The sequence below is a fragment of the Zootermopsis nevadensis genome, unplaced genomic scaffold (assembly GCF_977971745.1).
Source record: "Zootermopsis nevadensis isolate Lab colony 2312 unplaced genomic scaffold, Znev_1.0 Znev_ptg000026l, whole genome shotgun sequence".
NCBI lineage: Eukaryota > Metazoa > Arthropoda > Insecta > Blattodea > Termopsidae > Zootermopsis > Zootermopsis nevadensis.
Window position 1 is genome coordinate 420,182 of NW_028259158.1, and position 15,510 is coordinate 435,691.

At 37.2% G+C, this 15,510-nt stretch overlaps 1 protein-coding gene across 1 annotated transcript in view; it reads right to left on the reverse strand.

The window, feature by feature from the left end:
* Positions 1–15,510, reverse strand: part of LOC147872527 (uncharacterized) — a 98,648-nt gene that overhangs the window by 77,017 nt on the left and 6,121 nt on the right. Inside the window, exon 3 of the mRNA XM_087356268.1 lies at positions 3,032–3,114. Coding sequence (XP_087212394.1) covers positions 3,032–3,114 — 83 coding nt within the window. The remainder of the gene's footprint in view (positions 1–3,031; positions 3,115–15,510) is intronic.

Below are 15,510 nucleotides of genomic sequence, written 5' to 3' on the forward strand. Positions count from 1 at the left end.
GGCCCTGATGACGGAGGCAGTATGACCTCTGAAACGTTGGTTAACATCGACCAGACTACACAGCGGAACAACCCAGAAGACAGAAATCTTCATACAATATTTTACTTTTGTTATAATGGCAATAAACTAAAAACTCTGGGCTTCATGAATAGGTCATCTATACACGACACACTGTGCAGTTTGACACCTGAAAATGTTATCTGGTCGTTCAATGACCTCCAAAATCAGCACTATACATACACATAATAATTTCGTCGAAGGGCATAAAAAAGAGATAACTTGGGAGACCTGAATATAGAAAGAAAGATATTACTGTAATGAATTAAGAAGTGGTGGAGTGTGAACTGGATCCATTTAGCTCAGGGCAGGGTTTCAGTAAAGACCGGGAATTTCTTGTCAATCTGAGACACTCACAGATTCTCATTGGATTACGTCAAAAACAAACTCTTTCCTCCCAGATCAGCTCAATTCCATCTCAGAAATGAAGCCACTAACTTGTGACAGAGGGTATAATAATGAGCTGATTGCTCAGGAGGATATTAACTTATGACAGTAATTTAATACTCTCAAGAACGCTATACGTGAAGTTTCTTGACCTTGGCAGAAATCGAATGAGGCAACACTATAGTGCAGAAACACACATAAAACGAGTAATGTACCATCTGAAGCTGAAGTTGATCTAAACAATACTTAAGAATTTAGTACGTACTACAAAGAAAACACATTTATCCATTACAAAAATCAACTGGTTAACCGATTTTAAGGAAATAATCCCTGTTTAAACCGACAGTAATACAAAAACCAAACGTAAAAAGGTTGAGTTACTGATTTTTTAAAGTAGGTGGTAAATACAGTTACCACTGGTCTTTAAAGTTTTAACGTGCAGAGTGTCTTGGTGTCAAGGTCATTATGCGGCGGTACTCAGCGGATGACAGTAACAAGACTTCTTGTGTTAAAGCGACAACACTTTATTAACTCTTTATCACCTGCGTGATATTACTGCTATTGCGAGTGTCTTTAAAACATACAGGCGTAACTAGGAGAGAATAATATTGAGAGTGATGTAAGGCAAGAGGAAAAGGCTAACGAATTTGAACCCTTCTACCAGAACATGAACGTTTCCGTCATCTTTTCAGTTCGCGCCTTATATTCCACAACGCGTTTTATTAATCACCCATCAGCTTTTGACGGTCTAAAAAGTTTTATACAGTATATTCTGTGAATGAAGGAGGAGGAGGAGGAATATTTAGAATGAAACTTTATTATCTCCCGAGGAGTTTATATAAAACTTTGTATGGCTCTTTCTTAATTTTAAAATACAAGAAGAAACTGTTTTGAAAGAAGAATGAAATTAATATTTATTTTAATTGATGGGGGTAAGCTATACTGCTTCCATCTATTACAGCCCTGGTAATAGGGGCAACGGGCTCTTCCAAAACGTCGGTATAGATCTACAAGTCCACACGGAGTTACTACCCAGAAGACTGACATATATGTATATTCTTTACAACGCACATAACTTTTGCATTGGCATATCATACAAAGGAAAAGCTTATTTTCGAAATAATTCAAGAGTTTTCACTCTTTTAAGTTCTGTGCAGATATTTAGGTGTATAGACCTATTCTCAAATGCAAAGTATTTGCTGGTTAGGCCCATAGAATTGTTCAATGTAATTCATACAATTACGGGAGGAAAAGTTTTACATAGGCCTATAACGTAATTTCAGCAGAAATCGATAAAAAATGCCAGTCACGAGAAATGAATGCTGACCCTAATTGACGTAGGCTAAAACTACCTCATAAAATGCTCCTGGTTTACAGAGGTCTTTCTCACTGTGCAATGTTTCCGAAGGGGTGAGTTTTCGGTAGAAGAAATGTTCATAAAGTCCTATTCCTTTTGTTAAGTGGCAGCTGTAACACATGTTCAGTAGTTGTAAGACATCAAAACGTCATATTCTTGTAACGGTGTGGCTTTGCAGGGAACTAAACTGAATATCCACAGTAATCTGGCGTAACAAACGAGATTTGTTGTTCGGAGGATTGTATACAAGTTTATGGTGAATGGTGAGACCCAATTTCAGTTTTGTTCAGAACGAAATTCTCGCAGTCTTTGGAACGTGCTGGAAGAGAGAGCAATAGCTCACTTTCTGTCATAAACCTCCGGTCTTCTTGTCTGTCATGATCCAATCAGGTGTATAGTGTGATCCACAAACTGTTTCAATGTAACTTAGCTTCTTTTCGGTATTCAGTTAAAGAACATTTTTATGACCACAAAAAACACCTTCCTTCAGCTCCTAAATGTACGCCCAAAAACTTTAATTATGGAAAATAAATTCTTGGAAATCAAATTGTTTAAAATACGAATGCAGTTGGTACAAATACAAATAAACGTACTAATAAAAGCAACTGTAGTGCGAGAATTGTAGCCTATTTCATACTATTTTATTACAACGCTCAAAAACATGTTCTAGACACGTAACCACACAGAAAATGTTACATTTTAATGCAAAACGGTTTGGCGAAACTGACGAATGTGTTAACAGATGCAACCTACTTTTGAAGGTTATGAAATTTTAATAAATAATAATTTTAATGCATAACATCTGAAACTGGCCCATTTTAAGAAATAAAAAAAAAACATCTAGCGATTCTGGAGACACCAACATTTGCGAACGGAATATTTGTTGCAATTTTTGTGACCAGAGTAAGGCTAGAACGTTGTCTTTTAAATTAATACTACAAAATGAAATGGCACAGAACTGTTTTCATCTTATTATTTTTGACTTTCAAGAGGGGTGCAAATGAAGAGTGGGGAAATAAAATTAACCGTAATAAAATAAATGTTAAATGCATTTGGTGCAAATTATCATCAACTGAATGTAACACCGGTATGTACCGTTCAAATTATTATTTAAACTTCAATAGTTGTCCTTTTTTATTTCGTATCCGAGAAATCAAGTTATACTCCAGGAGTGAAACATACCATCGAGCCAGCGAGGTAAGAGAAGTGGAAAAGAAAACGTCACTGTACCTCATCGGAAGTTCGAGGACCTCCATGGCATCCGATGAGTAAAAACATTTTTGGAGTAGTTGTACCAGACGATGAAGTGTAACCTGGAGGGTAACGATGAAATGAGGTTAGTCGTGACACAGTCTGTCACCAACAAGGAGTGACATACAAGTTAATAATCATACGTTACTCTTAGACATATAACGCCAAAGTCATATACCAGCAAAAAAATAATGCGGGATCTCCAACAACTACAGTAACCTGAGGACGAGGACAAAGATAGTTCTCGAAACGTCAGTATTTTCTTCATTAAGCCACCTTACACGGCTGGCAGCCCGAGAAGAATTTATTAATCTTAGTCACCGTGAAATCTTCTTGTACCAGAACTTTAAATTACACTGTGCATATTAAAATTAATTACGCTGTATGCAGAATCTGATTGTGTATTCCTTCAACGCAGAGAAGGAAAGAAAAATTCGCCTCATCTTTAAGAACCTGACAAAGGAAATCAACTGTAGTCGGAATTGGACTGAGTTTTATTCTTAGCTCCACGTTCCGTACATCTTTCCCATGGCAAAAAAAAATTCTCTGTACTCACAGAGGGAGCCTGGCTGACAGCAGGACTGTTCTGGACGTGGAAACCGAGATATAAATGCAGCCTCTCTTACGAATAGAACCATGGCAAGCCATGACGGACTACTGGCTGAGCTAGGTTACATCGAACTGAAGATTTGTTAGTGTAGATAAGGGATATGACTTTTTATCCAAACGACGAAAAGCAACCTTGTGTTTACGAATTGGCTTTAAAGCAAGCGATGACTTTCAAAAGGGCAAATTGGGTACCATTCGAGGTAACAGCACCGTGAAACTACGTACGCTGGAGCAAGCAGCTGGAAATACTGATTTTTTTTCAGCAAGTGGTCATTTTGCTTATCTCAGTCTAGATAAAAATGTATGTAGGAACAGTAGATAATTCCTGGGACGTACTTTTTGGAAACATCGATGTTAACTTATTTTCTATTTCACGTGAATTTATCTTACAGTACAATGCAAAACTATTAACGTATAGTATGTAAGAATGCAGTCAATGCATATGACTCTCGTTTATTACTTAGATGCGCTGTTCACAACCAGAAACACACCTTGCCCGCGGTTTCCTATACATTCCTATGTAGCACAACTTTTCATATTCAACAACTCTAAAGTAATTACTGTCCTGTCCAACAGATTTTAACGCTACGGTAAAAGTCCGAAGGTCCAATAGAAATTACGGGAACAAATTTAATCAACCATATGAATCATGAATGCGCAAGTTTATTATTTAAATGCGACACTGTGACGTGTGTAAGGGATTTAATTACTGAAATTAGAACTGTCTAGGAAATGTGGTAATTTGTTTTGCTTTTAAAAAAAATCGTAAGTACTGCTAGGTGCATTCTATTTATTTACGAAGCACCTAACCTAACCTAAGCTAACCTAACCTAACCTAAGCTAACCTAACCTAACTTAGCCTAACCTAACCTAAGCTAACCTAACCTAAACTAAACTAACCTAACCTAACCTAACCTAACTAACCTAACCTAAACTAACCTAAACTAACCTAACCTAATCTAACCTAAACTAACCTAACCTAACCTAAACTAACCTAACCTAACTAGCTCCACAGATGATTTGTCGAGATTTGTTCATTTTTTCGCGAAATTTATTGTTAAAATGCATAACGATAACGTTGTATGTAACGATGACCGTCGTTGAAAATGTCCTTACAACTTCAGTCCAATCGCATTAAACCATTATTTCCATCCACTTCATATCACCATTAGTTTCGTCTTATATCCTTGTTGGCTAATCTAAGTAGAACTCATATTTCTTTTCGTCTTTCTCGTTCAATTCGTCTATGATTTTTGTAAAGGGTACAGAGGTTTAATATTAATTTATTTAATTATATATGCGGTATTTCTTTTCGGATATGGGATCCGCCCAATGCAAGACCCCAGCCTTCACAATACATTTAAATGCACGTAACCAATATTAGAAAGGATTTATAACAAACGATCGTGGCTTCATATCGTGCGTGATTTTACTCTGTTAGGCACTAATTCCATGCAATGTGTTAAAATTTAACTCGACAGCAAATTGAATTCCACTGTAAACTGCTTCTAGATGACAGAATACTGACAATCCTTTCTTTTAAATAATTAAACTTGTACCAGCCACCGCCTTAATTTCTTCACCATTTTGTTTTCCAGGCGCCCCTGCTGCCTTAAAGTAAATTAAAATGTCCACGCCCAAATCCTACATTGTAGAGCATCAGCACGGACAGGTATATTGCACGTCTTGGGAACCAAAGTAATCATCAATCATAATTTATGGGGTCTCTATTCAAATCAATGTTTACACACACGGTAAAGACACTAACATTGTTTATATTAGGAGTAACGTTATCTGTTATGAAATATCAAGGATCTAATTTTGGTTATCGGTAATAGTTTTACAAAATGAGAAAATTATTGGTTGTATCACGATAATTGTGATGGCAAATGCCCAGCTATTAAGGCTTCGACCGGGATGTTCTTTTGTTAAATCTTATGTGGTACCGCCTGATTCGACTTCTAATGGTGAGGTGAAGTGTTTTCTTCGCGGTACGGACTGAAATCATAAATAATATTCAGACGATCTTCGGCTTCAAAGGGTTAATTAAAACTGTTTTAATGATATTGGCAGAAGAAAGTCTTATTCTGTTCAACGATCACTTTATTTAGCATCGAGTAAGAGAATGACTGTGGATAATGAACCGGAAATTATATGGTAATAACCTACATAAAAAATGAGAGGAACATTTGATGTTAATTAAAGAGAAAAACTACTAAAAATATCACTCATAATGGCCGGCCAATGGCGGAACCTCCCCGAGTTTGAAGCAGGTGATGAATCCACACGAATACTACGTTGTAAGCAACCTTTCACAAAAGAAACAAATGTTTACAAAGACATAAGAATGCGTAAGTAGATTGGAATTAAGCCGAGTTGGATAAATGCGAAGCTGAAAATAAAAACTACCTTACTACCAGCTTGAATGTTTCATTAAATAGTAGTTAACTAATTCCATGTAACACAGTCCTTCAGAATCTTACAGTCGCTCAGCTAGTCAACAAATTCCCTGCCTTCTACGAAACCCTAAGGTTCATTACCGTGTTCACTGACCCCTATTCTAAGCCTTCCTGTTTTTCCAAGATCCATTCTAATATCCTCCCGTTCATGCCCAGATCTTCCGAGTGCTTTGTTAACCACAAGCCTTCCTTCCAGCCATAGCGGTCTGCTCATTTCTCATCTTAGCAATTCGTCTTACATGTCCCACCCATAAATAAGAACAAAGCCAGTACATCCATGGAAAAAGTTAGGAATGATGTTTGTTGGAACATAAAACTTAGTTTAAAAGATCTTATGTTTTTTTTGTACTCTGTTTTTACAATGCACGCGCATAACTCCCCCAAACAGACACAAATTTTACGTACGCAACAGAAACAAAAAGAAAGCAGGGAAGAGAAATGAAGAACTTCGTTTGGTCACTTTCTAACATGACAATGAAATCCGAAAAGGGAGGTTTCGAAAATAAAAATAAATTCTGAAAGAGAGATTCTGAACTACAAGAGAGTTTACCCGTTCTTCCTCGCGCACTCTTCAAGTCTCTTCTATGAACTAAAACGAAGAAACTTTTTCAAATGTCTCCTGCACACACCATAACGTTCAAGTGATCTCACCTCACCTTGCTGGACTCTGACATACAAAGCAATCCGTGCTTTTGAAATGTTCAAGTTGCCTGGTTTATGGGGAGAAAGATATAGAGAAAATGTGCCAATATTTTTATTCAACTCTCTGTTCACATGTTCTCGTAAGTTAGAGGGCAATTTTAAACAAATTTCCCATTCGAGTTCGGAGGATACAAAAATATGACCACCAACCAAGCAAGAACATATAAAGAAGCATACAGAATGTATCATACAGTCTGTCCCTAAACTGAATGTCAACAAGTACAGACACGAGTTAACAGGAGAATGGAGAAAAATACATAACGAGGATATTCATAATATTTGCTGTTCACGTAAAATTTTTACTCATGAGAGGACAAAGCTGGCTATTTCGGGAAATAGTATGGAGGTCATGAATTGAATTCATCCGGCTTAGAGGGTTCTTGTTAACACGGTAATAAACCTTCGAACCGCATAAAATACGGGGAATTTCTTGTCTAGCTACGCGTGGTATTAGTTTGTCATGCATGCTACACGTCCACGAAATATTCTAATTAATTTTATCATATAAAATAAATAAATAAACTGTGAAGCTCTTTCGATTCTATAGGTTTTTTTTTATTAAGGTTCAGTTAGCACACATTCATACAAATACACACTTCTTGCTTAATATATAGGATAGTCGTATTCATATGTTTAGGTATAGAAAGCAGTGAGTTTTTTTTTGTCCTTCGTTGAAAAATTATTGACTTTTTTTTTCCGAATCATCGAAGAACAGACTGCCTGATACAGAAAAATTTCCAGAGTCCAAAAAGAGCAAGGACTGAGCAGAGAAACGTTTAGTCAGCATGGAGTTCTACAAGAATTATTACTTTTCTTTTATCTGTTTCCCTTCTTCGGCGATCCTACACGGATGGGATCTGTCGATGTAAGATGGCTTCGAATTGCGGGCTATTCAATTTTGTATGAAACATTTTTTTTCTCTCTTTCCGTGTGATTTCGTGAAATACATTCAACAGAATTATGTCAAAAAGAAGAAGAAGAAGAATAAACTTAGTGTCGTCAGAATGCATCAATATGCGTACATCTTGAAATATGTAATTGTTTGCAATTGGTTGGTCACTCCCAGATAACGCGGATAAATAGATTGTCAATGTTTGCAACCATCATAATTAGAGCCAGGCCGCGTAACTGACGCGAGAACGAATTTTCGAAAAAGAACTTGACGATATAAGAGAAAATAAGCATCAATAATAAATAACGAATATAATAAACAAAATAAGATTAGAGAAATAAAGATGGAAAAAAGATAACTAGAAATACGAGAGAGAATAAATAAATAAATAATGTTAATAGTCACATATTTGAGTTACGTGAATGTCATCAGGTCATTTGTGTTTTACCCCATGTTCAAATGACCACTGCGTGTATTTACGTCACCCAGGAATGTTATTGTTTAGTTAATTTGTCCGACACAACCGACGTATCAAATTGATTACGTAATGTTCCTCCACTCTAAATGCAGTTATTTACCATGAATATTATTTCACATCCCTGCAAGCACACGTTAACTGCAATCTTACGCTCTGTGAATTTTGTTGTTATACACGTACAAAGCAAAGATTAACGTCCAATATGTATACAAGAATTCCATCAGTGTTATAAAAAGTAGATTTATGTAGTATATAAGGGCTGTTCTGGGGAAATAAACCCACCCTGCTTACAGTGTTGCCATGGTTACAAAACACCAGTTTATGCTAGAATGGAATTTGTCACTCAAGCGTTTGTCAGTGAATTAACAAGGCATGATGCTAGTTTACGACTTGAGTTGTTCAGTGGTGGATGTGAGTTTAAATTAGGAATAAATCACTCATATCGGGGGATTCCAGCATCCTTCTCCTGTATTTCCTGCAAAATTCCAAAACGCGGCTCCCTACACTTTTATTTTAGAGGTACCCACTTCGAATCTCGGCTGAGATAACGGTTATTCGCGTATTTTCTCAGTCTATCCCGTGGGATGAATAACAAATATGGCTCGGTCGTCTCCTTTCAAACCATAACCTTTCCACTATTCATGAATATTTTCCTATACAAACTTACGCTTTTTAATTTATTCATGTGAAATAGCACTTTTAATAAAAACAGTTTCCAACAGTCCACAGAAAAATGTACTTCAAATGATCGTAGCAGATGTAGCTAGAGATTCTACGCGATTTACATCGTTCTTAACAATGAGAAGGAGAAATTTGTTTATGTATCTCAGAATTATTAAAATATTTTGCGTTTTGTGTATAATCCCTTCGGCTGTACAGGACAAAACGCATGAATTACTTACGCCATCATGTAAGCTAAAAAACATTTCGTGCCAAATAACCACACGTGAAACACACAGACTTCTTAAGTCACACTCAGATCCTCCAGAGAATTTACCTAAAACAATACAAATTTCTACGAACAATTCAGAGCTGATAAGGGAGAAGTTTAGACGAATCAATTAACCAGCAAGTTTTGTGTTTGAGCTTCCTACTAATAAGTTTTGGAACTATGTAGGAAGCTGCAACGGGATCGATACGAGGGTTACGCGACTGGTGGTAAGCTTAACCACAGATTGCAATTTTCAATTCAGGAACACCAATTCTTCAGCCGAATGGTCTGTGAAGGTGGCAAGAGCGTAGGACCAGGAACATTTCTTAACGACGTCACTATTTAATTAAACGTAGCTTATACGCGTCTAACAGAGAGGAGATATCAGGACGCTAGAGAAACACGCATAATTATGAATTTATAATCTGTATTCTTTAAGAAATAAAGGATAATGAGATGGTGGAACACATTTAAGATATGAGAAGTTCATACAAAGTTTCTGTCAGAAACCCTGAAGAAACAGGGCCACTTGGAAAACCTAGACGCAGATGGGAGAACATTATTAAACTAGGTGATGAAGAAATTGGATGGGAGAGAGTAGACTAGTTGTCTGGCTGATAGTCTAAGTTTTACAAAGACGTAAATGTACAGTTTAATGTGTTCTAATCTTTACATTTTTATACTGAATCGTTAAAAGTATTCTTCAAACAAAATCTACTAATTTCTTAAAGATTCCCTTCAGTCATTTAAATATATCCTATTTCTTTTCACATCCACTTTATTTAATCCTGCCATGTGTGAAAATACCTCCCAAGTGGTCTGCTCTTAGGGGTTTACGAAACATAGTTCTGTACTCATTTTTCATCCCTAATATTCGTGCTACATTCCTCCTCAACTAGCCCCTTCTTGACTGTTTTGCTAATACATTATTTGTTACACCAATTATTAACTCCCTCATCACACAATTCTCTCCACCTTTGAGTTACAGCTTCCTCTTTGGTTCAAATATTCTCTTCAGTTATTTTCGTTGGTCATCTTCAATTTTACTTCTTAATTCATAGTCACAGGCCACGTTCCACACACACATATTGACATTCATATGTGATTGATTACACGGTGCAGACCCCAGTAAACTACGTCATGTGTTCCTGTTTACTGGTAACAGCCAAAATTGTTTATGCAGTAAACACATCGTGACTCTTTGCAAATATCGGCTTCTATTACACGTTACATTACGAATGTATCTGGAATGTAAATACAGGCTGAACATACATTCCGTTGGAACAGCATAAAGGAACAAACATCATTAGTGAAGTCGTTATGATGCAGTAAGAACAAACCTTTACTTCAAACAACCAATGAGGCTACTGTTTCACAATGGACACTCCTTACGAGTTATTTGTGGAACGCTAATGTTGGTCTTCTGGGTTGTAACTTAGTGTGGCCTTTTTGTTAGACACCAGCGACTCGGGGGGAAATATTGCCTCCACGTTTAGGGCTGATTTCCCCGAAATGTTGGTATACATCTACATATTAACATCGAAGGCCGTGAGAACCTAAAATCTCACACAGTGAACGAACATCTACGTGAAGGAAATACTACGTAGCGCTCTCCACTGAAAGAAATTCAAATCTCAAGAAAATGATTTTCCCCCCGAAACGTTCGAATTCATCTACAAGTCCAGACGGTGTTCCTACTCTGAAGGCCAAACTCGGTATTATTACTTATTTCACGACGCTTTAAACAGCTTTCAATTATGTAACATCAAATGAATAATGATTTGGAAAGACGTCGAAGGATGCGGTCTAGACTTGACTAAGATTTGCCCTGACGGACTGACAAAAACCATGAAGAAGCAGTAGGAATCCGGGTGGAATCTCGAATTCCATGACACCCTGAATAAGAAAGCAGGGACTCTAATCAATCGGTCGCGAACGTCGGTAAACCAATCAGTAGTTGGTTGTTTACAGATGCTCTTCCAACTGTATAACAGGACAGAGGCCGGTGACGGACTATTTCGCAGATGACAGACTGAATTATGAAACCCTTAATGACGTTAGCTCAAACGAAAGAAGAAGAAATACTCATTATTATTGTTGTTGTTCTTATTATTATAATCACTACTCTAACGTATGGCGCAACTTTGATATAGATCGCAAAGTAGAGAAGTCTGAAATAAGGTAAACAGAAGTTTCTTTTCCAAAGCCCGTCCCTATAGAAATCCTGTTCCAAAGTTTGGAGGCGTCTTCCTTTCTCAGATCCGAGTAATAACCCAGGAAGCTTTGTAAATCTCAAATCGAATATCCTTTGTTGCTCTTTCTACCGATTTCTATTTCCACTTCGTCACTGTCAAACGTTATCCTCTTAAAACTGCTTCCATTCAACCACTCGATGAGTGGGAATTTCCAGCTTCATGCATGGCTGACTTCAAATTTCAGTTCCAGAATATTAAATCGGATAGACTAACACATGTTTTCGCAGATTTACATAGATATTTACAAATGCGCGTACGAAATACCTATAAGCCTATTAATAATGATGTACATTGGCGATAATTATTTCTCTATCTGTGTTGACGAGCTCAGTGATCTACAGAAATGCCCGGATATACTCGTAAGTTTTATCCTACAAAATATCACGTAACGTGCAACGACATAAACTTTCTTTTTTCCAGACTCAACTACATATTACTTTCGTCCCGTACTGGGGGTGTATTCTTTCAATGTCGAAATTGGTGTTATCCCATACAAAAATCCCTTAAGAGCATTACCGTGACAATGATTATAAAAAACAGTGCAAATATCTATATATAAAAAATGATGAAACAGACAGCAAACACTTGAATATTATATACATAAAATGCGACGTTTCTGCAGTAAAAACGCAACATTAACATAAAGTCCCATGCTGGGATTGCAATTCACTTCGTTCAAATACGACGTTCTGTAACAAAATTGACATTTGCTTGTTTCATTGCCCATGAAATGGTACACATAAACCCATATTTCAGTTTCATGACGTGTTGGAAATTAATCCTAATTTAAACGTTTTAATATTACACGCATGACACCAGGCAGGGAGAATCTCGAAGCCAGTTAAAACCATCTACAAAACTGACAGACGCTAGCAAATGTTTGTTGAGATGTAGAAATTCTGAATTTCTCTCTTATGTATTACCTACAGGTTACACCCTCTCTGTAAATTTCTAAGTGTATACAAAGTACGATAATTTGTCGGACAAGAGTGTAGTCGATTTGACCTGCGCAGTGCATATTATTGGAAACATTCCAACAAAATGACGCGAAAATACCTCAAATGATCCATACCAACTACAGGTCAGGCTACATAACAGAGATTCTATACGAATATAAAACTGGAGCTACAATGCAGTCAGCTCTACGTCTGTTAACTCTTACATGTACGTATGTCGGTCACAAATTTTACGTGTTTCTTAGACCCCCCCACCCCCCGGTAAGCAAATCTTTCAATAAATAAAACTGACACAGGATTACACTTATAATATTTTCTAAACACACGGCATGTTGACTTCAGTCTATAAATGTATTTATTTATAGTTTGTTTAATGACGCCTTGTCAGTAGCTCAGACTATTCCGTACATCGGAATTCGTCAGTGGATAAAAGTTATATAAAGTGTGTAAACATTTTTCATAAAAAAAGTGTGTATTAAAATGAACCGAACCAAAGTAAATAAATATCAACATTTTCAGACAAAATTTAGTATAAACATAACATATAAAATTTGATCGAAATCGATCAGTTACTTGAGGGCGCCGTTGGAAACACATAAATAACCTACAAAATTCTTGAACTGGTGTATTCTAAAAAGTACTGACATTTTGAAAACATTAAAGATGAGCATGTTTTGGGCTATTGAAGTCAGCAGAGGAAGAAGTAATGTAAACATTTGCCTCGAAGTCTCTTGTTTGGTTTGAGGCTTCATAGTTTTCACCTCAGCTGCTACTACGCAACTCCTAGAGGGTAGGTCTACTCGCCGTACAATCTTGCGTTGACGGAGCTAGTTAGCCGGAGAAGAGCAATGGAGAAACCAGAAATTTATCGCTGCAACTTTGCTGCATGGTAAAGATACCGTGAAATTTCTGGACTGCATGGTGCATGATTATAAACACTCCCATCGGATGGTAAGATGAGGTTATTCACAGCCTGTTTTCCGGGCGAATGAACTTGCAGTTCATCCATCGTATACAAGTGTCGCTAATACTACCAACACTCTAGCTGATTAACATCCCAGTTCATATCTGCACCACAAGAAAAATGTTGGAATTTTTGTTTTCGTAGTTAATTCAATAATCCATTTATCCACAGTCGAAACAGGACACAGCGTCATAAGACAGATAACAGTATCAAGACTGTCAGATCAACGAGATAACCATTAATGTTTCGGAAAATATGTTTACCGGAGTTACAGCGTGCAACTTGATAAACCAAATAGTCGCTCATGAAGTAAAATAATTTTCACATATTTTGCTACATAAATAATAAAAACTAAATATCCTGGCGGTAGAAAGTAATAACATGTCCCACCGGATCAGTGATCTATGATTATACGTAAAGTAGTCGTTTGCATTGTTAAATCTAAATGAAATATGAAATAAATAATTTGTTTACTGACAGATGGAGGGACAGTAGATTTTATAGGCGCTGCACGACGGTTACGAATGAGACTAAAAAGATGTGAAATCAAACCAGTAAAAAAAAGAACTTTGACACGAAAGTCAATAAATATCTCGCTAAAGTTACCTACGCCACCTAGCACTTACCATAAGAACTAAGGAATAAACTAGGAAATGGGAGCAGTTAGCTGTCTGAATCCGGAAAGCCTTTGTCGACAGAACATTAACACCCGTCATCGAATAAACTACACGTCAGGCGCTGAATCGAATGGGGTTTTTCAAACAGAGACAAATCGTTTGTATTTACGATAGACGAATGTAAACAGCGTTATGTTTCAAATCTGCGCTTAATGTATACACGTGCATAAACTGTTATTTACGCGCAGTAGCTCGCTATGGTCCTCTGAAGTTCATTTTGCACGTCCAACGATCGAATAGGTTTTCAAACCACTCCTAACGAGTATCATTTCGTAATAAGCAACACCGTCAAACTTTCGCAGGCAAACACACAGACACAAACACATCTATGTACATATCGAGAATACCACGAAATAAGCAGTGAAGGCGAGGAACTGTTTTCGTGAGATATAAAAAAAGTTTAGGATCGACCAGGTTACGCGAAATGCCGACAACCCTAATTCGTGGTTATCCACAGCTTCTCCAAGTAAAGATGAGAAAGTAAGGCTTTGACCAGGATGTTCTTTTGTTAAATCTTATGTGGTAGCGCCTGATTCGACTTCTAATGGTTAAGTGAAGTGTTTTCTTCGCGGTACGGTCTGGATTCGTAAATATTATGAAGACGAGCTTCGGCTTCAAAGGGTTAACCAGCTGATTTTCGTAATGGTGAGGTGAAGTGTTTTCTTCGCGGTACGGTCTGGATTCGTAAACATTATGAAGACGAGCTTCGGCTTCAAAGGATTAAGGTACGACGCGACAGCATTCTTTCAAATCCTTACCTATTCACCATTCATGATTGAATTGTATCTACATCCGAAAACAGGATACAACAGAGAGATTCTGATACTTAAAGCAGATGGCGAGATGATCACAAACTTACGTATATTAGTTAAATAATCTAGAACTAAATCAATCTTAACTAAGTTCTCATTGAATGCCGAACATCTCGGAACGGTCAACTCTTTTTTATTCATGCCATTTGTTGCGTTCTTTGCTTGGATGCAAATACAATCCTGAGATTTTTTGGAGTTAGAAAGAAAATTTACGAATCGTTTCTGTGGATAGCCTTCACAGTGTTACCACTACACTAAACTGCTCTATTAAATACAGAATCGGCCAGACACTGCGCTGCTCTGCGTTGGTGGCACCTAACCATAAAGGACCAGTAACCAGAGAATTAGTTACAGCTTAGCAACCAATTAAAATTTCGTATTTCCGATTTGCATATATATGACATGCTTTGTCCCGTCAAAGCAAGTGGCAACCACGTGAGCCACTTGCTTTAATAATCAGTAATGCTACATTTTGTCCTAATAAGTACTAACCTATTCATGTAGGATTTGAGGTTTTCACAGCGGTGAGACTGAATATTGCTATCTTCTGGGTTAACGCGTCTTGTAGTCTGGTAGAGTTCCACCGTTTCAGAGGTCATACTGGCCCTGATGACGGAGGCAGTTTGACCTCTGAAACGTTGGTGGAAATCTACGAGACTACACGACGCCATAACCCAGAAGACAGAAATCTTCTAAGCTATTGATTTTCGTAATGGAGAACCG